The sequence below is a fragment of the Carassius gibelio genome, chromosome B13, assembly GCF_023724105.1.
Source record: "Carassius gibelio isolate Cgi1373 ecotype wild population from Czech Republic chromosome B13, carGib1.2-hapl.c, whole genome shotgun sequence".
NCBI classification, from domain to species: Eukaryota; Metazoa; Chordata; class Actinopteri; order Cypriniformes; family Cyprinidae; genus Carassius; species Carassius gibelio.
Genome location: NC_068408.1, coordinates 13175323 through 13200199, shown reverse-complemented (window position 1 = coordinate 13200199; position 24877 = coordinate 13175323). Strand labels below are relative to the sequence as shown.

Here is a 24877-nt window from a genome sequence, read left to right as displayed (position 1 = left end):
TTTTGTGAAAATCTACTGATTGGGAATGTTACAATAAATCTTATGGTATAACAATTAACAAAGCATGTAGGTGCAGTGTTGGAGAGTGACTAGAAGAAGTGATCTATCCATCTGATCTGATGTGCTGTGTAGAAGTCCGTCATGAAAAAAAAAAATCGACCTATTTTCTTTATGTCTAAATGTGTGTTATTGATCTTTTTGTGTAAAATATATTTGTATACACTTAGAATTTTTTTATTTATGTGATTATTTATTTTTGAAAATAGCATATGTCAATCTTTAGGCGAAAAAAACGAGACTTCTCTCTTTGGTGATGTTTTGCAATCTTCTCCAATCTTTTAGTCCATTTAAACCTGTCCCTGTAAACTCATGTTAATCTACGTAGCAGCAGTGATGGGGGCACATGGACACGTGGTTTAAAATCACTGTTCAACATCCAAACATTTTATGTTACTTCACTACTTTTGATTGTAAGCAACATTCCAAGCGAAGCCCTGACAAGGCCAATTAACAGATACATTTTTTTTTTACTAAACTATTTCCCTTTGTTTTATTTTCCCATGGGACCCAGGACTTCTGTCAATCCTTTCTGACTGATGTACAGGATTCTGTCAATACTGAAAATCCTCTTATAAACAATGTCTCTATCTGCACTTTGCACTTATTCCCGTTTGGTCGTTTGGTGTCAAGACTAGCAAATAAACAGCAAACATGACCTATAATTATTTTAAAAATGAAGTAATTGATAATTTGTGAAGCAACATAAACCATAGATCAGATTATCAGCTAATGAGAACTTTCCTAAATCTGTTACAAAAGAAGTGGAACAACAGCGACCAAATCTGAAAAGCTGTTCACCTTCAGCGGTTGTGCGCGATTGGCTCTTGAGTCTCAGTGATGGCCGGAAGCGTGTGCGGTCATTGAAGCTCCAGCTCTTCTGGACCTTGGCAGGGCTGCTGCCCTCAACCCCAACCTCTGTGGCAGGAGAGCGTCGGTCATTCACTGACATCTGTCTGCTCTTCATGCTCTGACCGCGAGGACTGGCCATGCGCACACGCTCCCGAAAACTTAACTTTTGACTGCAGGAAAGGAAAGAAGAGGGATGGGAGAGGATGGGAAGTGGGAAGGGACAAGTAAACAGAGAAATAATTAAACATGGAATGAAAATACAGATGTATTTAACTAAAGTTTGGATTAATAAAAACTATTGTGATGGCTTATTTTAGACTTGAAAGATTCTCTACTGAATTCCTCCAGTAAAACCCTTTTTGTTGACACGATTTGGAACTACATCTTACTTGGAAGTTCTTTCGCCAAAGCCTCAAAAACGGTTCTAAACTTTTCTCATAAATTGCAGCAAAAGACTATCATGCAACACAAACTTCATTAAATGACTTCCACCAATCAGCAAGCAGCATTTTGAGGAATGACTCTCTAACCACCCTACTTCTTTTGAAACCTTCAGTGTGGAGCAGCCTGACAACATTTCCATGTATCTTTCTAAGCCTGATATAGAGGCCCGAAATATTAACAGTTTATGAGGAGAACAGATCTATACGTATTCCATAAGCTGGGGTTCTTAATTCATGCTGGATGTCTATAAAGTCCACTGAGCTCATGCTTGGTATTGAGTTTTTTTTATGTGAAAGAGATGTAGTGTAAAAGGAGAGTGAAGACATAATGTTATAAATGTGACTTACAAGAATATAGAGCTACATTTCATGCACATGCAACATGCAGGTTAAGACTGACGTGTTAATGCAAACAGAGACTTATACAGTTCAATCAGAGATATCCTTCACAACTAAACCGAACCTTTAAAACCACTTGATCAGATGCATTACAATGTGGGATGTTGGAAAACTGGTGGTCTTAAGTTTAGAATCTTTGAACAAATTAGATATTGTTTCATTTTGGTAATAATATTGTAGAGTAATTTCTGCATGTCAGATAAGGGTATTGGATAGATCAGTCAGTGACAGTTAAATCCTTCAGGCAACAGGCAGTAGGACCCTCATATTAGACCCTCTGTAGGGTCTGTAAAGTTATCTGGGGTGGCCGTCGTCCTCCATGCATAAGGTTAGTCAGCATTCACATTGGTCATATTGCTGGAGCAGTGGGGGATGCTGGGTACCTATATTTCCGTGTGGTATACCTCCTGAAGAGCCTCTGTCTATAACTATGACCCTTACTAAGGAAATGAGGAAGACAGATGGCAGATGAGTTAGTTAGACTGTGAGCAGAAACAACCTCCTTAAGTGGAAGAATTATACGGATGGAACAAAATCGAAACAGAGACACGACTTGGGAGTAAAAATTGAACAAAATGCTAAATAAATTGGCATGTTTTTGCAACCAAACATGGTAATTTAAAGTTTCATCAGCACTGCACCAAACTACACACACTCACAAGCACATTCACACTAGAATATATATTAGAAGTAAACAGTGCACAAAACTTGTCTAACAACCAAATAATTTGACAAACTTTCTTGGATTAGTTGGTTAATTCTAAATGATCGTTCTGTAAATATTTTGTTCCTTTCACTCTCTAACCAGTGTAAATGGATAATGTGGATTGTGGATTATACCTAATGTTTTCTTAAAGACTAAAGACTTAATGTTCATCCATTTAAAAGGTTTCACAAGCTTTTTGTTTGCTGTAATGCCTTTGAAATTTGAAGATTAATTTTCCATCACATTTAATGACACATTTGCCACACACTGTGGGGCTTTTCCAACTGTAAATGACTTCATTTAAGTCTGAGTGCTGGTGCTCCGCTCTTCACATATTTAATATGAACCATGCAAACATCCAATTCCAGCACTAATTGAAAGCGTGAGGATTCAAATAAGAAAAAGCCTTGGGTGCAACCATTATTTACAGGGGCTGAGCAATAAGCTTCACCCCTGCTGAAATCACTTTTAAAGCAAAAAGTTACCAGCCTGACAGCAAACATCTGACCACACTGCAGCCTTGCAGATGCGACAGTCTTTTAATTTGTCTAAACATAGTCAAGTACTGTGTACAAACTTGCACACAGTCCTAAATGTCAACAGCTAAGTCTGGAACTGAGTCACTACTTTTGACTGCTATTACTTACTGGGCCTATTGATGAAATGTATTTAGAAGAAGATGGGGGTTGTTATCGGGGGAAAAGCAGAAGGATAAAACTGTAAAATGCATTTATGCTGTGATCTTTGTTTTCTCCTGGCTGTACAGTAGTAATACATAACGCTCAATATAAACAATCTCCGAATGGAAAAAGTGCATCATGTCTCTGTCCATGTAGGCAGACAGAGAAAAGTAGGCCAAAGTACTTGTCTATTACAGAAGAAGCGCTGCAAGTACACACACACACACACACACTTTGGTAGCGATGAACACTTGTTCTTAGCAAGTTAGCAAATTGAAGCTGCTCCACAGCTACGCTACTGATCTATGACTTTAACTAAAAATGGTTCTCTGAAATGTTTGTATGGGATTGGTCAATTGTGGTCAATGCAGTAGTTAAACTAAACCACGAAACTGTATATTTGTCTATAGTCCAAATAAAAAAAAAATACTGGCGCTACTTTCATGTTCCAGGCATCACTCTGTGCTTCTCTCTAGAATAAATATATTTGCATTTATATATTAATATTAATTCACGTACATAAATATATTTTTAAATTAAATCACACAACTTATGTTGGCTGCATTTATTCAATAAAAAGCCATTACAACATAGTAATACTGTGAAGTAATATATATATATATGTATATATATGTATATATATATATGTAACTGTGATGGAAAAACAGCCTTTATCTGAAATTTTCAAAATGTAAACATTAAAAAATCTTTACTGCAACTTTGTGCATCCTTAATTAATCAAATTAATGTATCCTCGCTGAAAAAAATATATATAAATATATTACTAATTATAATGTATGAGTACTATATCAAAAAAAATCAAATCAATATTTTACTAATTATATGTAGCCTTGTTATAAGCGACAGTACAGCTTCACTTAGCTTCACACTGGTGTCCTGATCATCCTGTCTTAGTTTATTCTGTGATAATTAGCAGATACCACACATACTATAGCTACTATTTCAAATAAACAAAAAATCAATGGGAGTGAATGATAAAGCAAGACATGTAACATGCCATGACTGAATCGACTTAATTCTTCTCCCTATTTTTATTGATGCCATGGAAGCTGAAAGACAATTGATACTTAAATAATTCAAACATTCCGGACACTAGGAGGATGTAGATACGAGAACAACAAACCTGCTGATCGATTCCCCCTGGTCTTTCCTTCAGGTGTTAGTTAAAAACATAGAGAGAAAAGAGGCAGGATATTAACACTTCACATGAACGACAGAATCTAATAAGGCAACTACAGAAGAGACACAAATGCCTCTGAAATATACTAAGTGTTTCACTGTAGGAATGACACACCAATATATTTCACTGTGTCACTTATAGTTTAAATGTTAAAAAAAGGAAATTAAACAAATATACCACAACACACGCACACACACGCATTAAGAGTAGGGAGAGATGGAGAGTCTTTTTTTAAGACAGGCAGCAAACAAGCAGGCATGCAAGCTATGAGCAATGCACAGTCAAGCTGACTAAGACAAGCGCTAACAGAAGAGGGACAGCTGTGTTATCAGGGGCTGCTCGGTGTGTAATTACTCCAGAATTGGGGAATTGTCTGAATATAGCAGTACACCCATTTGTCAGAGCATTGTCATGTGTCTGTCTTCAGGTGTCTGTCCTCAAACTGTCCTGGCTACCGTTCAGTTTGATTTATCTGTTCTGGGCAACGCAGGGGAAATTTCAGTTAGCCACAGCATACACGCGAGGAAGCAGGTGTGAGGCTGTGGCTCTCATCCAAACGGAAACTTTGAAGCTTCAGTTATACAGAAGACTTCTGTTCACTGTCAAAACCTGAGGGTTGTGAACTATTTCAGTAACTTTACATCAAGTATTATTATGGGGAACGATTGAAACTGAGTATTTGTTCTCTTAGTCAATGACATGACAATGAAGGGCAAATCAAAATTTTCGAATTGTCATACTCATTTAACCTTCCAAAGAACAAAGTAAATATTTTGCAGAACACAATGAATGACCCAAATATTTATCTTTTTTGTGCATCTCACAGAGTTACAGGGTCATTCACATGATGCTCACACAAGCTAATAATATGCATGTCATGGTAATTAGCCTCCACTACAGTTTACTATTATTTGTCCTCATGAAGAGATTTTTCACCAGTCACCAACACAGGGTCTTTTACCTAAAAAAAAAAAAATCTTCTAATTCTAGCTATCCTCAGGAATGAACAACTTGATTTGAGTATGAACACATGATTCTATATTAATAACAATACAGCATCAAAGAATTGTAAAACCATGTGATGTTGCATTTAAAGTTCTGACTAATGTAAAGTTCTTTCTTTATTTAGTAAATGAAAATTTAAGGAGTCAGAAGAGTTGGGTTTGTATTAAAGAAATATTGTTGTTTGTTGATATCCTTATTTTTGTTCATTTCAGCAATCTATGAAAGCTGCTTCCACCACGGAGTAACATTTATAACAAAACTGATTTTATGTCTCCAAGTTAACAACTTGCAATTTAGACTTTGTTCTTTGAATTGCGAGTTTATAATACACAATTCTGACTTCATCACAATTATCAGTTTAAATCTAAAAATGTTGACATCCCTCTTAAAAGAGATATAAACTCCAAGAGATATAACAAAAAAGTCTGAAATGTGAGCTGATCACATGTGAGATAAAATTAGAATTGTGAAATATATGCTCACAACTCTGGAAAAAAAGTCTAAAGTGTGAAATGTTATCTTAAGATTGCAGATGTAAGCAAAAATGGGTTATAAGTCTGAATTGCAAGATAAAACTTGAACTTCGGAGAAGAACGTTATTCAGTAGCAATTCGTTTAAGATTTAAGAAAGATATTTAGACTTTTAACATTACAATTTTGACAAAGTATCATACTTGGGTATATTTTATTTATACTTCTGACATCTGGCCATACACGGTTTTTCAGTGACCTAATGAGGATTTAAATAAGCATGGATCTATAGACTACAGTAGGGCACAGAAGAGATGATTATGCTTAGGATGAGAGACAGATTGAGGGAAAACAGAGTTTATTTGCTGAGGGAAGTGGGAAAATGAGAGCTACAGAAGCACTGACACCAAATACGACACCAGCTGCCAGAGTTGTACCTACTTTGTAGGGCTGCAGGTATGCAACGCCTTCAAATGAGGCTTCCAGGTAGCAATGGAAACCGAGTTCTCATCAGCCGCATAGCTACGCCACACACACTACGTGCAGAATATACAAAACCAGGAAAATAGGGAGGGAAATGAGGACAGTAGAAAATAAAAAGAGAAATACACAAGGCCAGGAAAAAAGCAAGGGTTGGAAAAAAAGGAGAACAACAAAAGAAAAAAAAAAGATTAGTAACAACCGGTTCATGTAAGCGCTCTTCCATCAGTTCACTGCATTGATACATGCCTTTGAGGAGGGAGAACACTTTTATAGAACAGCCATGTGGCACTCAGGTATGTTCTGGAGTGGTCTGTGGAGTAGAGACGCCACGCAGCCTGACACAGGAGACAGACACACACAGACGGGGACATGGGTGGAGAAAGACAATAGCATGGTGAGGGAACAGCCAGTGAATCATTGATCGAGCTCAAGACATTTCTTCAAACCGCTGCTTTCATTTTGTATAAATGTTCTAAGTTTTGAGTAATGCTGCAAAAAATATATATTTTGAGGACCAAAATTGAAAATGCTTTTTTAAAAATGAGATTACCTGCATAACAATGTGAGTTAAAAAAAAGTGAAAAATGAATTCATTATGTCTTAGCATATGGTTTTGCTTAGAAATAATGCAGCACTTGAGCTGCATGACCTTCACAAGTAAGTGGAAAACCTGATAATTATGTTTTCCAGCACGATCTGAGAATGATCCAAAGAGCATCTTGAGAAAGTAAGAACATCTGACCATCTGTCCAAACAGTCGCATGATGTCTCAAATTTATTGAATCTCTTATTTGTGTAATAAAGTTTCATTTTTTAATGTTAATGTTCTTTTCTTCAGGTTTAAATTGCAGTAAACTTTGAATTCTAGATTTTCAAGGATGTCTTAGACTTTTGGATCCCACTGTACACAATTCAAGAAGATTTGAGTGTTTTTCACATATTTACCATGTCCAAATATGAGAACAGATCAGTGTTGAACAAATGTCTTGATTGGGTGGCACACACAACATCAAAACAGCCAAGGGACTTAAAAGTGATGTGGTGGATGAAAAGAGGAATACATTTATCCAGTGAAAAGTCTTTATATATAAAAAGGTGTTTTAAAATAAAAGCAAAACGTGTTTGTGGGCTCGTATGATTTAATTTAAAGGTTTATGTGTGAACATAAATAGTATTATTTTAATCTAAATATGTGAACCTGGACCATAAAACCAGTCTTACGTGTCAATTTTTCTAAATTAAGATATGTAAATCATCTGAAAGCTGAATATATACGATTTCCATTGATGTGTGGTTTATTAGGATCTGACGATATTTGGTCGAGATACAATTATTTGAATATCTGGAATCTGAGGGTGCAAAGAAAATCTAAATACTGAGAAAATCACCTCTGGAGTTGTCAAAATGAATTATTTTCAATTACAAAATATCTTCATGTTCAAAACTAATGTTTTATGACAAAAGAAAAATCGATAATGTTGACCCATACAATGTTTTTTTTTTTTTTTTTTTGGCTATTGCTAAAAATATACCACAGTGACTTAAGACTGGTTTTGTGGTCCAGGATCACATATAATTAATACTTTTATGAGTATTTGACCACACAGATGTTGTTGTAGGATATAATCTACAGCCAGCATGCTTGCATTTAACTTCTGCTTTTGCAATGCATATGGTCTAACAATGAAATAGCATTTTATTCATTTTTAATAGACTGAATTGTAAAAAGTGAACTATGTGTACAAGAATGAAGAAAGCCTTGAATGCAAATTTACTAAAACAAAAACCTAATTTATTATTATTATTTAATTACTATACTGCATGATGCCAGCAGATATGGAAAGTGATTGCTAAGTAATTTTTTTATTAAAAACTACAAACAAAAGAAGCAAAACAAATAATGTGCACTAATGAATCATTCATAATAAGGTACATGCATAAAAAAAAAGTCAACAACGTCATTTTTCTTTAACGTTGACTTATAATAATGTGATAATGGATATGGTTTTATGCATCAAGATGTAAAACTGCATTAAAAACCATAAGACAGAAACAGAGGACGTTGTGAGGAGAAAAAAATTAGAAGGATGAAAGACTGCTCTCAAATTGTGTGACGCAGCAGTGAGGAGGGAGGGCATATTTTCCATCATTCTCTACAAAAATGTCAGTAAAAGAGAAAAGGCAATCGTAACATGCAGGAAAGAATCCTAACCCAGACATAGCTGAGAGTCATACTCCACAGATTGTAATTAAGATATATATTCCTGGGTTATACAAAGACCTGAAGTGATTTAAGGGAGGTGAGAGAGCACAAATGATGAGAAATAATGCACCAATGCAGTCCCTGCAACATTACATCTTAAACAACACAGTATAGTTCAGATACAGAGTTAGTGACAACAGTAATTAAAGCTGAATGGTTGTATGCCCGCTGAAAGGCCCTTGGAAAAAGGAAATAAAATTAAAAACAGGGTTAAGACAGATCAGGAAAAGAGACAACATAAACATTAGGACTGATGAATTTATGAGACATTCTCTGTCTGCAATATCAGAAAACAACCTGGAGAAAGAAAAGGGGTCATGGTGGTTAAAATAGTTGGGAAATTGCATGTGGGTTTTCAACAGCAGCCAAGAGGAAGTAACTAATTTATATAATATTACAGGACTTCAATGTTTTGTAGATGTGTGTTTGTGTGTGGAAATTTTTTCCTGGAGTAAACCTGAGGATAAGGATGCACCGTTCATTAGGAAGAACTTTTGTCCTCAGGGAGGCCCTTGCTCAAAATTCCTTCTGTGGAAACAATAAATATCTGCAAGTGTTTCCTTTAGCTCTGATAATAGTCCTCATGTAATCAATGCCCGTGGTATTGTTCGCTTTCTCTTCTTTCATTTAAAAATGAATTTAGTTCACTCCAAAAACAATCTTTATTAATCAGTATGCTTGTATCTAAATAATATCTAAAGATATACCATGACAGATTTATTTGTAACAATTATTATTATTATTATTATTATTATTATTATAAAAAATGTTTAGACATTTAACTGGAAAAGATGACAAATAGACAAAGATTTTTTTTTTTTTTTTTTTTACAATTAATTGTTAATTCAAAATAATCAAAAATAAAATATAAATTATTAATATTAAATATTAATTTAGTATCACAATTATAAAAATTATTATTCAATTTAATATATATATATATATATATATATATATATATATATATATATATATATATATATGTGTGTGTGTGTGTAATTATTGCTAATATTTTGAATTAGATTTTATTTTCATATTTTCTTGATTTCATGTTAACTTTAAGTAATTTTGTTGAGTAAAGTTTTTGTTGTACTTAAATGTGCCTACATAATGTTTATATTTTTTTGTTTTTAGTTAGCTAGTAAAATAGAAAAAATGGCAAATGTTGAAAATAGCTAAAATAAAAGAAGTTACAATTTTATTTTTTGTTTTTGTTTCTGACTTATTAACTATGATAACTGATGTAAAATGACAATATCAGGGAAGATATTATATTATTATATAAGGTATTATTATTATTATAAGATATTATTATTATAAAACTGGCAGGTATGAAACTAATTTGATATTAACATAGTAACTGTGTGCAGTGTAAGTGTATATTGAAGTGAATCTGATCTTGAAGGATGAGAATCAGAATAGGGCAAATCATACATACAGAAGAAATGCTTAAGTTCTTTGGGTTCCTTCTAAACCACCAATTATGAAACATGAAGAGGTTTGAGAATTAAGTTTTCTTAGTTTTAAATTTGAATGAATTTCAAAGGATTTGAGCTTACTTGTATGAGGCTGGCTGCTGGGTTTCTCCTCTTTTCAAAATGCTTCTGTCTGTGCTGCTCTTGGACCTTCAGAGCAAAGCCAGAGCCAAGAATACCCTACACCCACATCCACAGAAAGAACACAAAAGGTTGAATCTGCCGATTTGGACTAAGAGAGACTGAGTGTGCAGGACACATTTGTGAGCAGAGAGTTACAGAATACTTGACGAGAATGAGTCAGACAGGTCACTGAGGGGCTCACACATACTGGGCCTCATTTACGAAACAAACGTGTACGTTTACATTGGTTGTACATTTGTTTCAATGCATAACTTGGAATTTATCAATATGGATGTGAACGGTGGCCACGATCAAATCTCATGTCTGGTCTCAACTTGTGTAAGCAAGTTTTGAGTTTCCTGAACTTGCACGCAGCAAAGTAAATATGGTGGGCAATAATAGAATTGCATTTTGTTAATTTGAGCTATTTTCCTGACCGACAACCAAATAGCGTGATTATTTTTTTATATTATAGTTTAATATATTATTTTATAGCTGCTTATTTTGTCATTCTTGTTCTGTAGTATTGTTAAATGTAAATAATTTGTTTTGGACTGAAAGGAACTAAATAGGCTAAATATGTTTTTAAAGGTTTCCTTATGTTTACTGGTATTTAATATACATAAAAAAATGATGTAATTGTTTGCAATTACAAGGTTAACAGATGTTTTGGAGTAAGATAAATTTCTCTTTCATGAGATTACCTCCTCTTTTTGTCCGGGCTTTGTTTCTCCGTGTTGTAAACTCAACGTTTCTAAAACGGGGTGTTTTTAGGGGTGTGATAGTCAAATTATGATTGTTTTCAGTCGCCACATTTATTAACATGCGATCATTCGTACAATGCGATTGGCAGAATATGAATGTTTCACGAATCACACGTGAACTCTGTCGTAAGTTGATTTGTGCGCACTCATGGATCTGCACTCGTTTCTACGAATTTCCATTTATGAGTATATTATAGCTCTAACTTCAATTTTTTTAATAAATCCATTGTTATGTAAAACAATATTTACCCCAATCTATTCTAATGTCAGACTGTGAGTCATGCAGTGCATATCAGGTTGGAGCTACTCACAGCAGGCAAAGCGAAGAACGAGATGCCCACCAAAGCAAACCCTGCAGACAGAAGCCGCCCAGTCCAGGTCTGTGGAGTCTTATCGCCGTATCCAATGGTGGTGAGCGTAATCTGAAGAAAGATGTGAGAATATGAAGGTTCAACCTTTTTGATATGTTTAAAAGACTAGGGTCATATTCCTAAAGACTTCCCACAGACAGACAGCATTGAATTATGTGTCTGGCTGCAGGCCTGCAGTGTACTTTAACACCCCACATATCACCTTCACTCATGTATGGAGGAGGAATAGAAACCTGAACACACTGTGACTGCATCTACGCGATGGCCAAAAATGTATCCAATTCTGGCCAGGCTGCATAGGAAAGTCAAAGGCATCCAAACATGCAGTCAATTCTGTCCATTTATGCCATGTTAAACACCCATAAACACCAATCTACATTCTAAAGTTACGGCCACACAAATGCACAGTCTTAGATCCATCTTTCAGCAAGAGAAATACTTTAGTGGCTCGTCAAAAAAAAAAGAAAAAAAGAAAAGAAAAAAGCATCAGTCGAACATCTCGCACTTCTTTCCACAATCATAACTGAGCGCTTTGGATTCTTGCAGGCAGGGGATACTTAAACAAAGGCTCGGCCAAAGCAAATTCAACACATCCAGTAAAAGTGAGTGATTTGTCAAATGCAAAGAGCACTGCGGCCTTTCACATCGCTTTGAGGCAAAGACTAGAAGTGTGGGAGCTCACACACAAAGTCAGACTCCTGTTCTCCTGTTTTCCTCCACGGAAGCCTGCCTGTCAGCTCCAGACGCTGGCTTGGGCTCAACCCAGTGTAAATACCGTGTGGCAGCATAATATTGGCCCACCGCTGGTTTGTCTCCGCATCTGAGCTCTATAGCAGAAGACCCTACCCTCAACCGACCTCACATCTCCTCGAAACAGCTCTGTTTGTGCTTGGTAGGAGCAGGTAATTACATGCATTGATTTATTAAGTCAGCTGGTGAGGAACCATGACCAGTCCTGCTGTGTGTACCACAAAAACTAAACCCTATCAAGGCGTAGGGTTGTAACTCACTTATCGATTAATGCATGAAATACAGCAAAACACTGGCAATGCGTATTACTGAGCATCCTAAAACCCGTCAATGGGGGATGGTATTTATATGGATTGTATATAAATGTGAAAAGGGGGGATTTTGTGTACATTTGAAGGAAAATGTGCACAAATGATGAAAAGGGGTTGATGAAGAGCGAAAGGATGATGTTTAAGGAAGGCATTTAAGGTAGACTTACCGTACCCCACCAAAGAGCATCTGCATAGGTGGCGAACTGTTTGTTAAACTCTTTCTCCACCAAGTACACCAAGAATGAAGAAAAGATCAGCACCAAGAAGCCAATGTACCAGGCGGTCACAAGCTCCTGAAACAAACATCACAATTTAAAACATGCAAGAAATTAAAGTCATGTCTACAAAAAAAGTCCTAGTTTGGGAATAGCTTGGTGACCGGCTAAAGGTTGGGAGTTTAAATCAGATACAACCAGATACAACCAGCATGGCCAGGTTGTAAAACTAGCTAGACCAATCGAGGAACCACAAAAATAACAAAGCACCATTTTATTTTATTTAGCTTTTCTTGTTTTTATTTTTATTAATTTTTTTCTTCTTTATTTTATATATAACTGTGCTGGAACACTGTTTTTTGTAAAAGGCATTTTGCAGATAAACATATTTTGAATTACAATGAATTTAAAATGTTCTGCTTTTTTCTGATTTTAAAGAAGTTGTCAGGTTGGAAATCAGCTGGCTAGGAGAAAAAAACCAGGGCCAGGCTGTGAGACCAACTAAACCATACTAAACCAGCAAAGACCAGCGAAACAAGCTGGTTTAAGCTGGGGGTTTTTCCGGTTTGATCAGGGATGTCAGGAAAATGTAAACGCTTAAGCCTGAAAGGAGATAGAAATAAGTAACTCTGCTATTATATTGACCACAATGATTCATTGCGGGGACCCCTAATCTCTCCACTAAATGGTGGGTAACTGAGGACTGAGGAAGCATGTGGTTTGGCTGCAGCCCGTGGATGAAGTTTCAGTCCAAGCGGTGCTGGAAAAAGAGGTTGATTGTGGGGTCACATGTCTGCCTCGACATGAAAACTCACACGCAATGTCATGACCTGAGCTCATTTACTCATTTTTGCCCTTAAATAGTATTCGGTATACCTTGCTGTGAGCGTACACAACAGATCCAAGCAGTTTCCAGGTACCGCCTCGCCTGTCCATACGCACCATGCGTAGGATCTGCAAAAATCGCAGACTGCGAAGTGCAGACGTGGCAAAAATATTGCCCTGGCTACCAGCTGAAACCACTGCGATGGATGCAATGAGCACAATAATGTCTGAAACACAAACACAGGAGACAGGGATCATTTGTACATGTTTACACCAAGAGAGAAACAGAAATACTTTGATTGACTTATTCAAAATTATTATAGCAGTTGGTCAATTTAGGAGATGGAATCAGTGACTCGTAGTACTCTTTATCTCACATTATCAATATCACTTAACTTTGGCATCACTGAGCCAGCTTCAACAAGGACTAAGACCACCCAGCCATTTCAAGAGGACCAGAGCCTCTCTACCTATAAGCTAAGCTTACTGTTGTTCCCTAAGACGTCAGGAAGACATTTTTTAATTAGGCTGTTTCACTTGTCTGTTATGTCTTTCTCACTGAGGTCAGAGACAGAGAGAGAGGCCAAGAGAGAGCAGAGAAGCCACAGCCTTATAGAACAGCATATCTAATCCTTCACTGCACACAGAAAAACCTCTCCAGCTCCTAGCGTGTCTTAACCAGGGATAATATTGTTCTTTACTCAAATCACCTCCATCATATTTTCCTGCTGAATGTTACACTTGAGGTTTGAAATAAGAATGTTCTTGTGTCACACATGCCGAGGGTGGCCTCCTAAAAGTCTGTTATTTGAAATTCGAGTCCCACAGCCTTTGAAGGTTGCTACAAGGTGAAAATGGAACATTGAAGAACATGAGTAGATGATAATGAGGGCAGCAGATTTGTGGTACTTGTGAACAAAAACCATACTACAAGATGGAAATCCAAAAATAATAAGTTACCAGCAGAGAAACTTTGAAAATAATGAAAGGTACAGTTTTCTTTTATTTTTTAAAATGTATTTTCCCCTTCTTTATTTTGCTGTAAAAGTTGCTTTGGAACAATGTGTGTTGTAAAAAAAAAGTTATTTGTAAATAAACTAAATTAACTCATCAAATTATAATCTTAATAAAAATATATAGCCAAACTTTCAGCTCAAGGTTTTAAATATTCATAAATGTCAGTACTGACATATCCTTGTTTAAAGATACAGATCTCAGATTGTGTCTCGTGTAAAACATTTTTATTTAGACCACAGGCCAAATTTGGTCTGTAAGATATGTTAATATTACTATTCATCAAGGATGCAATAAATTGCAATAAAGACATTTAGAATGTCACATAAATGTTATGCAATATCATATTTTGATGCTAATTATTAAAATAATATCCTGAGTAATGGAGTAATAACACTGAAAATTCAGCTTTGCCATCGCTGGACAACATTGCATTTTTAAATATATTAAAATAGAAAACATTGTAAATTGTACACACTGTTGTTTTTATCGATAAGAGCCTTCTTTCAAAAACATTAAAAAAAAAAAAAATCCCAAACTTTTGAAACAGTTGTGTAAACACATTGTTTTGGTGCACATGTATTCTTGTTTCACAAATCTTTATTTTATTTACTTGTTTATTTAAAAAAAAAAAATTCTATTTCAATTAACAAGGTGAATTTACTGTAGGTAAATCAGGTTACTTTTGACAGCCAAAAAAGTAGTTTTCCAGACTTTTTCTCAATTTATTAGTTGTTTAAACATTTTAAATCACTGAAATGGTTTAACAGTTGCTATGTTGCCATGCAAAAGTGCTACATGAAGTCGAAGATAAATATATTTATATTTGATAACATGAAGATGAAATAATAGGATCTGGTCACATAAAGTCGGTGTGCTTCATTTAGGGTCGGCAAGTGTATATAATATGCAAAGACCTTTACACAATTTCTAATAGGACATGCCAAATAAATGGTTTGAGCAGAGAGGGGAAATTGTTTCCTGTTTCTCTCTGTTTCATAATTCAGAGTTAGTCTCAGTGCTGATGGGATGCTGATGGAACTCAGCCTCCTAATGAATGGAGATGAGGTTCAGTGCATGACACACAACACACTGATGTATTCACACTGGAGCCTAAATTACCCTCATGCAACACAACACCACATACACCACGTGTAATAAATATGAATAGCTCTGGTTAATTATTGCTTGTAATCTCTCATTGGTTAGTTATTGCCTGCTTTTCCTCATGAAGGAATTACAAGAGAACTCTCACAGTCATTATGTATGTTTGAGTCAGTCATCGATTTGGGGCAGAGTTGCTATCATTAGCCCATCGAGCATCCATCAACATCCACACCAACACAGCAGATCCACCACCCTATACGAACACACATATGGAGAGCACACTCAAAGAACACGTTTTTTATCCTACCGATGACACAGAATGGTTTTCTTGCAAAGCGCAGTCGTCCTTGCCATCCCCTGTAGCGACAGCAGCATCCAGCCGACCAGATGCGAATGATGTACTCCAGACCGAACACAACAATCATCACAAACTCCTGCAAAACAAACATACACACAAACAGCTTTTTTCAAGACTCTTAATATAACTCATTAAAGCTAAATTGACGAAAAAAAATGCTTACTGTTATTTTCTGTAAAGTTAGGCATGAATGTATTACATATGTATATACTGTAAATGCTGTACACACACACACACACACACACCCTGATACACCACAGGAGGCCTGGCTACTGTAACTTAATTAACCAGTTAGATAATCCATCATTGCCACATTCCTGGTGTCTGCTAATTGCAGTGTTAGATAAACCCCAGTTGAGAGCGTTTCAGCTGATTAGGGTTTCATCTTTCTGCATGCATAGAGTTTCATAGAGTTTATAACACTGCTCCACTCCCAGAGAAACACCACACATTTACATTAAACTGCTCGTTGATTCTCATTGTGCTTATAATCTGATCGTCAGTTGAAACTTTCATGCATTTGGATCACCTGGAACTGATAAGTTGGAAACAAAACAATAATAAACATAAATAAATTGGTAAGAAAGCAAGTAAGCAAGTTGGTCGATAAACAAACAAACAAATTAAGAATTGTTCTAAGATTTATTTGAACATGTTCCTCAAAATGCTGGAAATATTCTAAAATTAAATTCAAATAATAAAATAACAAAAATAGGCTTTGAAGAAGAAGTCTGGCATTAATATTGCCTGTTTTTTTTTTTAAATGCTTTCATAAGTAAATGCAATCTAATAAATAAATCTAATGAGTTGATCAATATTAATCACTCAAAGATTTATACTATATACTTAGTCATGTTTTATTCATTTCTCTATATAAAATCTTGAATTTAGTTTTAGGGTAAGTGGCCAATAGGTTTTGTTTTTTAAATTCAATATATAGAAAGAGAAAATCAAATCAAATTTTTCTTAGGAACATTCTCTGATGGAATTCAATGTAAAATTCCTGCTGTTTTATAAACTAATGGCAATTAACTGGTTGATAATGATGTTGATAATATTTGTCTGAATATCAAGTCCTTTTTGCAACTATTGATGGACTAATCAATCTTTTCCTGGGTCATATTTCATGTTTGCCCCATCTCTGAGGGGTAAGAGGCCTGGGATAGGCTTTTAAACTGTCCTGTCCTGATCCACTGTGACAGCTGAGCTGGGCTTCCCATGGCTTATCACAACACTGTTTGCTTATCCTGAGCACTATCTGATACTGGAGGATGTGCAGGTCCTGCTTTCCCACCAGTGGGGTAGACGCCATCCTTTCCTGCTTTCAGGTCAGCTCAGAGTCTCTGAACGTCTCTAAATACAGCCTCTTTAACTGAAACAGGAACACCTTGGCCCGCTCTACTGAGTGTCCGGTGGGACTGAGGTGCTCAATCACTAAAAGAACCATGCTGCTTTCTGCTGTCACCTGAGAAGATCCCATCAGCCAGTAAAACAACTCAGTGAAAGAATGAAACCAGCCCAGCATAATACAACATGTATCAAATGGCCTAATCCAAGTAGTCATCTTTTAACATTTTTGAAGGGATCTTTGAACACCAGAGCAGAGAGAAACAATGAGACCTTGTTTTAGTCAACAACAAGTCAAAATATACCTTCACTGACTCTAAAACCCAGGTCTTAAGACCTGCAAGAATGACAACTATAACAATAATTTTCCATCACTATTATTTCTCTTTGCTATTATCATTATATTGGTAGTGTGGACTTCCCTACTACATTTTTTTTAAATAAAAATACAGTGAAAAAGAAACATGAAAATAATTAAAAAAAAAAATTTTTTACAATTTAAAACAATTTTTTTTTATTTTAATATATTTATTTATTCCTGTGAAAGCAAATCTGAATTTTTCAGCATAATTACTCCAGTCTTTATTGTCACATGATCCTTCAGAAATCATTATAACATGCTGATTTGCTCTTGCTGAACAGTGGTGTAATGTAACGAAGTAAAATACTTTATCTGTACTTTACTTGAGTTTTTATATTTCAGACAACTTTTACTTTTTCAATTCAATTCAAGTTTATTTGTATAGCGCTTTTTACAATATAAATCGTTACAAAGCAACTTTACAGAAAAAAAATTCTACAATATTTAGTTGTAGCTTATGGTGGTGACTGTCAGTTTGTGCTCGTTTGACAGGATTTTAGAAAAAAATTATACAAGACGTAGTTAGCTAGACGATGAGCATTATCAATATTATTAATTAATAGTGATTATATGATGCAGTCACACATGTAGCAATAATTGTTAGTTCTGTTTGTTGATTCAGGGTTAGCAGCATCTGAGGCCCTCTGATGTCCTCTGATGTCCTCTTTTACTCCACTACATTTCCTAATTAAAATGTATACTTTTACTCCGATACATTTCCCAGAGGCATATCTGTTACTTACTACAGAATAGTCATAAGTCAGAAGAATTCAGACTCCAGGAAAGCAGGTTTGATGAATCAGTGATTTGGGATTTGCAAGTTAGACTCCTAAAAAACTCATGTGCTCATGTGCAAACAAGTGCGTGGACAACCGCTGAGGATTCATTTTCCACTCAAGTTTAGTCCGGGGTGTGTGATATAGCATTGACTGCAATCATATTGTAAGTGTTGTTGTACTGATGCGTGATCTGATATTATCAAGTAAGTTAGGCTCACCAAATCACACACAGACTGCACGCATGTTTATTTATTAGTATATTAATACTCAAAATTCCAGACATTCTAAATTGTAGATGGCAAAAATACTGCTGTATGCTATTTATATTAATATAATTTTATAAAGTTAACTTAATCTATATTACAAAAAGAGTTCTGCAGATGTCAGCATTAACATGTTTAATGATCAATTTATACCAGTACAGTAAAGCAATAAGTGACTTACATTTTAAACATAATATTGCTTGTTTTCGCTAAATTTTGCTTATAAAAAAATAGTTCCAAACAAAGGTCTCAGCACCATTTTGCATCTAACACGCTGAGGTGGCATTGGTGGATGTGTCTTGTTCCCATTGCTGGAAGAAGACCATCTCAGAGCTGCGGACCAGGCTCAGTTACCTCCAGGGGTGTGGAGCTCTGTTGCCTTTGTCGTGATCTAGTGTTTGTCCAAGCAGCAGCTTTACAGCCAGTCGAGCAGCCAAAGTAATATGCTGGGCCCTCTTCTTGTTTTCACGAAAGTCGAGGAGGAGCATTTTGTTCCCCTTAGAGAGCAGGGTGTTCTGATCCTCAACTATCTTGACGATGGGTTCAAGTTATACCAGCCTGTTGCCAAACATTCACCCCGTCAGACCTTGCATTTCTCCGGGCAGGAGTGCCCCTAGAACAAGTCTCCAGGCATGCTGTGGTTTACACTGATGCCTCCACCACCAGCTGGGGGGCCACATACTACAGACACAGTGTCGGGGGTGTTGAAGGGCCCCAAACTGCACTGGGATATAAATTTCCTAAAGTTGTTATCGGTGCTCCTTAACTTGAACCGTCTCAAGGGGTGCTTACTAGGCAAGAACGTTCTGGTCAGAATGGACAACTAGGCAACCGTTGCATACAACAATCGACAAGGTGGTCTGCGCTCCCAAAACATGTCGCAACTCGCCTGTCACGTCCTCCTTTGGAGTCGGAAGGGTTTATGAGGTCACTCCATGCCATTCATATTTCGGGACTGCTCAACAGTATGGCCGACGAGCAGTCATGAGCTAGACTCCCAGGAGAATTGAGACACCATCCCCAGATGGTCCAGCTGATTTGGAGATGTTTCGTAGCCACACAGGTATTCCTGTTTGCCACTCCAGTCCATGAAACCTCTCACAGCCAGCTGTTCTACTTACTGACTGAGGGAACACTTAGCACAGATCCACTGGCACACAGCTGGCATGCGTTTCCCCCAATAAGCCTTCTTGCACAAATGCAGTGCAAGGTCAGGGAGGATGAGGAGCAGGCCCTGCTTGTGGCGCTGTATGGGCCAACTAATACCTGTATCCCCGAACTAATGTTCCTCGTGACAGCCCCTCCCTGGCAGAAGTATCTACTGACTCAGAGATGGGGCACACAGTGCAGCTCACATCCAGGCCTCTGGAAATTTCATGTCTGGTCCCTGAACGGTATGCAGAGGTTCTAGATGACCTACCCCAAGAGATAGTTGACACTAATACTTCAGCAAGAGCACTGTCTATGAGACACGCTTATGCTTTGAAGTAGAACCTGTTCATTGAGTGGTGTTCTTCTCGTCGAGAAGACCAAGGGTTGGAGCGTAGGCTCCCTCCCTCCAATCTTAAAGTTTATGTCACTGCAATTGCTGCTAACTTTCAATTTGCACATATACCTGCAAATATTCCTGTACATAGAACTGTCTATTGTTATATATCTGTACACACAATTGTCAATTTGTATATTCCTTATTTACTTGTTCTATTTTTTATTTATTAATTTTTTTGCTGTGTTTTTTGATCTGTTACTGTCATTCTGTTACACAAATTCCTCATATGTGTAAACATGCCTGACAATAAAAACTCATTCTATTCTATTCTAATCTATTAACCATGACCCCGTGTAATGGAAGTCAGCAGGGAAGCATGACCTGGTCATCAGGTTCCTTAGGGGGCGAGAAGGTTAAATATTCCCCAGCGCCTCTCCATACCCTCTTGGGCCCTGTCTCTGGTGGTCAAAGACCTACAGCAGGGCCCATTTGAGCCTTTTCAGTCAGTTGAGCTGAAGTTCCTATCAATTAAAACTATGCTTCTGCTTGCACTGGCCTCCATCAAGAGGGTAGGGGACCTGCACTCATTATCGGTCAACGATTTGTGCCTAGAGTTTGGGCTGGCTGACTCCCAGGTAATTCTGAGGCCCCGGCCCGGCTATGTGCCCAAGGTTCCCACTACTCCCTTCAGGGATCAGGTCTTGAGCCTGCAAGTGCTACCCTTGGAGGAAGCAGACCCAGCCATAGCTTTGCTTTGTCATGTCCAAGCCTTGAGATGCAACCTAAACCGGACACAGAGCTTTAGGACTTCAGACCAGCTCCTTGTCTGTTACGGAGGGCAGCAGAAAGGGAAGGTCGTCTGTAAGCAGAGGATGGCCCACTGGATTGTGGATGCCTTCACCCTGGCTTATCAGGCATAGGGTGTGCCCTGCCCACTCAGGTTGCGAGCTCTCTCTACTAGAAGTGTTTCATCCTCCTGGTTGCTGGCTCATGGCACCTCACTGAAAGATATTTGTGGAGCAGCATGCTGGGCAACCCCCAACATTTTCACTAGATTCTACAATCTTTGTGTGGAGCTGGTATCCTCCTGTGTTGAGAGCCCCTAGTTTAGTGTCAGCTTGCTAAAACTGCTCAGGAGAATATGTACTGTAGACCCTGTTGAGCTCCTCCATCCACTTGGCAGACAGACTTTGGGAAAGATGGGGGTTTCTGCAGCATTCCTGTTCCAAGTGGAAAGGGTACATTTTCCCAGTGTTATCCAATCTCACTGAGTGGGTAGTGCTACAACAATGGTGACTGGTCTTCTTGTCAAGAGCCCCGGCCTACAACAAAAAGGGGCGCAGGAGGTTTGCACAGGACACTGGAAGGGGCAGCATCCATGGCACTTTGGAAGGGATCCCAATTCGTCATTCACGGTGTGACTCCTAGTGACCGACTGAAAGAGAATGTCTCGGTTATGTATGTAAACCTCGTTCCCTGAAGGAGGGAATTGAGATGTCCTGTCACTACGGCTGCTGTCCCACCTATAAGCGGATGGGTTCCCAGCTCGGCTCCTCCTGGTATGCGTTGCACTGGATGCCTTTTTATGCTCAGGCTGTGATCAGCGGCAACTGTATGCAATCATTGCATGGCAATTTCCATTGGCTCATTAAGTTTACACTCGAAGTAGATTGGTCTCTCGAAGCGAGATCCCAATTTGTCGGTCATGACATGAAGTCTCCATTTCCTCCTTCAGGGAATGAGGGTTACATACATAACCAAGACGTTGTACACAGCAATTCATATTGACTCGTAGTGTTTCAGGTGGGTATTTTGTTTCTACATTCAGTAAGTTTGTGTGTCTCACCAGTATAAGGAGACAGTGATTGGAGAGGTCCATATGAGCAGGGATGGTGGAGAACACAGAGAGAACGAGACAGCCAAACACCAAAGTGAACCTGCCAGGGAAGAAAAAATGAAAAACATTAGTTGAAGTAACTGAAGTAATTGTATCCTGTTCTGTGTGACTTCACCTGAGCAACTGTGAGATGAAACTGAAGGTTTCTTTGTTCTGATGTGAAAGCACCTTAACAAATCTCAGGGTGAACCCTGTAAAAGATCACAGACTAAATCTGAGAGCTTTCTGAGAGGCATTAGATCGCAATTGAATCCGGTGGTGCTTTTCTACAGCTCTTTTAGCAGCTGACCAGTAAACATAACAGCTTTTGGAGTACCTCAATGACACACTCACATAAAAAACTTCCCTAACAAATCATCACTTTCAGCATCATTAAAGCTCCAGAGTTTCACTAATGATGGATGTGTGTATAACTGCACACACCAAACCCCCTCTGGCTACTCTGCTATTGTTTGAGAGCTATTTACAGGAATATACAATACATGTCGCTCTAGTGCAGTATGCTGTATCTGTCCTGTTATCTCTCTATATTTTGCTCTCACCCTGTATAAACAGGCCATTAAGAACATTGGCCTGAGGTGGAGTCCAGAGATTGACTTTTTATTTTCAGAAACAGATGCAGTTGTGTGAGACATGCAGCCATATGCTGTCCGAGTGAACTAGCAGACATCACTGTGTCTTCCATCAACTGCTGTCCTTATGTTTCCTGTCAATACATTGTGTCTGGGAGCCTGTTTTTTTACATCCTGTTTTCTGTATTTTACCTTTAGCCTCCACCTCCTTCTTAATTGAAGGAACCATTTTCTGTAATTTTGTATATTATTATTTCTTTCCTATCTCAGGTCCACCTATAATTGGTTCCTTGCACCATAATTGTTCACATGACCATTGCTGACCCTCTCACACTGACCCTTAGGCCCGTTTTGCCAGTGAAAGCAGCTTTTTGCAGCACATACTGTATACATATGTAAACATATGAATACATAATTATTACTTTGAGCATTTAGTGATTCTACATAGCTAATAGTGGTTTTCAACACAACACAACACAACACAGATCCTTTCTAAAATGAAAACTAAATATTCTTTTGAAAACAGCATTTTATATGAAACAGCAAAGAATGATGGAACAAACTATTGCAGTGTTTTTACAACCACATCAAACAGTAGATGTTTCAGACGTGCACTCCATCTTCACTTCAGCGCCAGGCGCGATTCAAACGAGCGCAGAAATGGTACTGGGCTGCATGCAATGTCATGGTCAGTTTAGTCATGAAGTTATCAAAAAGGCGATTACTGTAAAGCTGCCTCAAAACTACATGCATGTAATATGTTATACATGAGTCACATTTAGGACCATATCACTGAAACGGTTTTCCAGACTGTCCTGGAGCATCCCAGTACTGTCTTCCAAAGCTAACACAGCCGATTCAAATAGTCAGTTTTACAGTATTACAGTTTGTCTTGATTGCTAACACACAATTCATGAAACAATTCACAATTTTCTCATAACTATAAACATAATCTCACAACTAAACACCAACTTGTGTAAACTTAGTTTAGTCAAAAACATGTTCTCTTTTGTCAGACTCAAATTTTGGCTTCAGATGATATACAAACCTGTCAAATACACAGACTATTTTCCTGTCTGGAGAACAATAGTGAGATCATTTAAAAACACTAATTTAACTATTCCTTTTTCTAGTCAATGACTGTTACCGTATACGGCATTACAGTAATAGAGGGTTGCAGATACAGTAAAATTCGGCAATAACTTATGAAAAGTTTACTGTCACTGTGCAACTCTAAAGAGATCTTACAGTAAATTAAAAGCACTAAAAATATAACATAGTAAAGTATAATAAAGAATATTCAGTAAACACCGTGGAATATGTTTTCAGTTGCTTTACAGAAATAAAATAAATAATGAATGAATGAATGAATGAATGAATGAATGAATAATTCAATAAATTAATTCATTCATCCTCTGTCAATTTGCATTACAGTATTGGTAGTATCCTTTTTTGTTATGGCAGTTTCGTAGCCTTCTGACAAAAGACTTCTCTGCCTCCCCCTAGATAGTCGTCTCTCAGTTCTGCACAAATGCAGTACACGTAAGGACGACTTGGCAACAAATCAATTCAACAGTAATGAGTTTGAGGGTTTACAACGTGTGCTACAGTATTTACTGTACAAAGAACAATGAAAGTTCCCTCATCTGAAGTACTGCTAGTATGTACTGTAATTATATTGTATGGGTAAGTAGGACTGAAACCTTGTAGATGAGCCTGTAGGCCAACAACTTCCCTCATGGTCAGTCCATGCAGAAAAACATTGTCAATTATAGTGATTTGTATTTCATCCCCTTCATTTTGATTTTATTTTTTAAAAGGTTATATGTGTTTAAAGTTTTGAGAAAAGTGTCTGTTTTGAGAACTGAATGAATGGTTTAGAAAATTGGGCCAAAAGAATCAGTTATAGTGTGTAAGCAATCGAAAAACTGGTATCAATGTAATTAGTATCAATGCTACTTGCCATCAATCAAAAAAAAAAGATGGCATTAAACAAATATTTAGAATATACTTTATGTTGATAACACATTAATTTGAAGATTGAATGTGAAATCTTTAATTGTTAGGTGGGATTAATTAGTAATTTTTTTTAACCGATTTACAGCACTAATTATAATAGAAAATTTATTATTCTAAATTATTCCAAACAGTAATAATATTTCACAATATCACTATATTGATTGTATTTTTGATCGAATAAATTTAGGTAAGCATTAGAGACTTTTTAAGAAATGTTTATTTAAGGGCATTGGAGTTTTTACAGTTTTATTTGAATATAAATGTATGCAAATTAGAT

General features: G+C 37.1%; 1 protein-coding gene across 5 annotated transcripts in view; it reads right to left on the bottom strand.

Annotated features, from left to right (window-relative positions):
- The window catches only part of LOC127970382 (potassium voltage-gated channel subfamily KQT member 5), a 111160-nt gene that overhangs the window by 8572 nt on the left and 77711 nt on the right, over window positions 1–24877 (bottom strand). For 3 of the 5 annotated variants that reach the window (XM_052572946.1, XM_052572947.1, XM_052572942.1), the window contains 9 exons: window positions 21959–22049; window positions 15823–15949; window positions 13446–13621; window positions 12522–12647; window positions 11234–11344; window positions 10120–10215; window positions 6256–6350; window positions 4282–4308; window positions 859–1079 (listed from right to left, as the gene is read on the bottom strand). In XM_052572946.1, the coding sequence (XP_052428906.1) occupies window positions 859–1079; window positions 4282–4308; window positions 6256–6350; window positions 10120–10215; window positions 11234–11344; window positions 12522–12647; window positions 13446–13621; window positions 15823–15949; window positions 21959–22049 (1070 nt within the window). Of the gene's footprint in view, window positions 1–858; window positions 1080–4281; window positions 4309–6255; window positions 6351–6543; window positions 6633–10119; window positions 10216–11233; window positions 11345–12521; window positions 12648–13445; window positions 13622–15822; window positions 15950–21958; window positions 22050–24877 lie in introns of all 5 variants that reach the window. The other 2 variants (XM_052572945.1, XM_052572948.1) reach the window with 1 other exon arrangement.